Source organism: Theobroma umbraticum, unplaced genomic scaffold (genome assembly GCF_002168275.2).
Source record: "Theobroma umbraticum cultivar Fairchild unplaced genomic scaffold, ASM216827v3 scaffold_147.0, whole genome shotgun sequence".
In the NCBI taxonomy this organism is placed as follows: domain Eukaryota; kingdom Viridiplantae; phylum Streptophyta; class Magnoliopsida; order Malvales; family Malvaceae; genus Theobroma; species Theobroma umbraticum.
Genome location: NW_018397259.1, coordinates 3178694 through 3181169, shown reverse-complemented (window position 1 = coordinate 3181169; position 2476 = coordinate 3178694). Strand labels below are relative to the sequence as shown.

At 40.3% G+C, this 2476-nt stretch overlaps 1 protein-coding gene across 1 annotated transcript; it reads right to left on the bottom strand.

The window, feature by feature from the left end:
- Nucleotides 1-749: 749 nt before the first annotated feature.
- ZFP8 (zinc finger protein 8) lies at nucleotides 750-2267 on the bottom strand. The gene is given in 3 exon segments (XM_021427094.2): nucleotides 750-1538; nucleotides 1541-1924; nucleotides 1927-2267. Coding segments are annotated over 3 exon segments (711 nt in total). The 5' UTR covers nucleotides 2126-2267; the 3' UTR covers nucleotides 750-1410.
- Between the last annotated feature and the right edge of the window lie 209 nt (nucleotides 2268-2476).

Genomic DNA, 2476 nt, shown 5'->3' with positions numbered 1-2476 from the left:
CTACTCCTGTTCTCTCCCATCTATGATTTTTTTTTTTTTGCATTTTGCAAGATGGCCCCACTAAGCCCCGAAGAATCATACGATTTCAAATCAGACGGAGCGCATTTTTTTTTGTAATTTGGTGGAATTGGATCATTTATTAATTGCTGCTTTCAAGTATATATATAAGTATGTATGTATATATGTATGTATGTATTGAGTGGTTTTTTTCCATATATCAGCTGTGGCCATAAAATTGCCACCTTTGATCCCTTAGCTTCTGGTCTCATGACAGGAGGTTCCACCGCAAATCTTTATGCAGGTCATCAGACATCATTTAAAGTTTGATTGGCTACATAAATAACATAAAAGAAAAATCTTCTCTCTCTCTCTCTTTCTCTGTTCATTTGTATATATTGAATTGTGATTCAATACTATCAGCAAAGACCAAAAAGAAAAATGAATGAACATGTAATTAATTTTGGCGACCTACGCCCTATGCGATACCTAAAAATGCCATGAAAAAGTATATATCATCATTTTCTCTTGTGCATTTTCATGCAGAGAAAAGAGGCGTATATCAAAAACCTTATCAATAATCCATCTCTCTGATTATGTTTTCCCTTTTTTTGTCTCACTGTTAGAGTACTGAATAAAAACCCTCTCTTAAATCTCTGTCTCTTCTCTCTCTTTCTCTTTCTCTCACCCTCCAACACCTGTTTCAGACAGACAACATATAGACTTATGTACACGTGTGTAGCTACAGAGATGTTCATGTGCTCCACACTGATAGCCACTTCGAAAACAATATTCCTCACACGTGTGAAAAATTCTGAAATGGGGAAGACATATAGGTTGCAACTGTAACATGATCTTTTTAAGCTTAAGAGATGACAGAAAACTAATTCATAAATCTTGGGGAAAAAAGAGGAAAAAAAAAAGAAAAGATTAATAACAATGGCCAAGAAGAAAAAAGATCAAGGAAATGATGACCTTATATACTGTTTCTGTTAGCATTTGGGAATTGTTTTTCCTTACTTTTAAAAGCCAAATTAGTACAGTAGAGATTTTTATTTTTCTGGCTTTGCTTTCAAAAGCAAGAGAAAACGTTTCCAAAAGTCTAACCAAATGATAATATATATACCCTAAGAGAGCAAAGTAGCTAAAAGAAGAGATTAAAAATTTGACGTACACATCTCAGCTCATGTTTTTGAAGTTACACCGTAGCTAGGCTTGTGGAGAATGATGAAGAGCTCGTAAATCATTTCATTTACATATGAAATCATACTAAAGAAAAATTAAAGAAACCAAGATGTTAAAAAGGAAAAAAAAACAAGTGAATAAGATTGGTGTGCTAGGAATATATAATCGCCTCATTTTGCACAGCAAAGATTTTGTTTTCTCGTTTAAATCAAAGTTATTGCCAAATTATTACAGATGTAGATCCAAACTCACATGGTCTTGCACGCCTGGCTTCGATTCATAAACGTACCGACTCTGGGAGCTTGAACCACCACCACCAACAACCTGCGACGGCTTCAACTCATCGCCAGAAAACAAGGCAACGGATGCGATGATGAGCGGTCACGATTGAAAGATGAGTTACTTTGAACCGTAGCAGGGATTCTCCATAATCCCAGTGGGCTGCCATTGATGGGTGGCTGAGAAAACGAGCCGTGGTTCCCATAAAACCTACTGCTACTACTGCTAATGCTATTGTTCCATGAAGGGTAAGTCATGGCTGGCGTTGGAGCTGAGCCCAGCCTGTAGTTAACGAGGCCATAAATATGAGCATCGGATAAAGAGTTGTGCACCATTGCCGACTGAAGATGAGCTCGTTTGGCATGTTGGCGTTCCCTCTTGTGAGCGTTTTGGTGACCGCCTAGAGCTTGAGAAGTAGGGAAGTTTCTGCAACAATAGTGGCACTCGAACCTTCTGCTGTTATCCCATTCTCGTTCTCCTTTGTTGTGTCTTCGTTGTTCTCAGCTGACTCTGACTCGTTGCTCGCCGTAGCTGAGTCACCACCGAATTCTTTGCCAAATAAACGAATACCCTTTTCTTTGATAGGGGCGGGACGGATGAAAGGGAGCTGAGAGAAGGATTCCACGTTCATGAAGTCATGAGTTTCCCTTTCATTCTTCTCCATGAAGAAGAGAAAAACGAAGGAAAAAGAAGGAGAGGGCGGTGGCTGGCGTTTATTTGGAGGGAGTTTTGAAGAGATTGGCAAAGAAATGCAAAAGCGAGGGGGGGAGGAAAGGAGAGGAAAAGGAGGAGAAGGGGAGAGAGAAGGGGAGGAGAGGGGGGAAGGGGAAGGGAAGGTAGCTATGTGGGGGAGGGGGTGGGGCCTATAAAGAGGGGGTAGAGGAGTGAACCATAGACAAATGGGCTGACCCATGATCTGAGAGTGAGGGCTGACAAGGCCACAAGTTCTGGTCAGATGAGAGTGGCTTTGGCAGTTTGGGTTGTCAAATACTACCTTTGCTTCCTTTCACTTAAA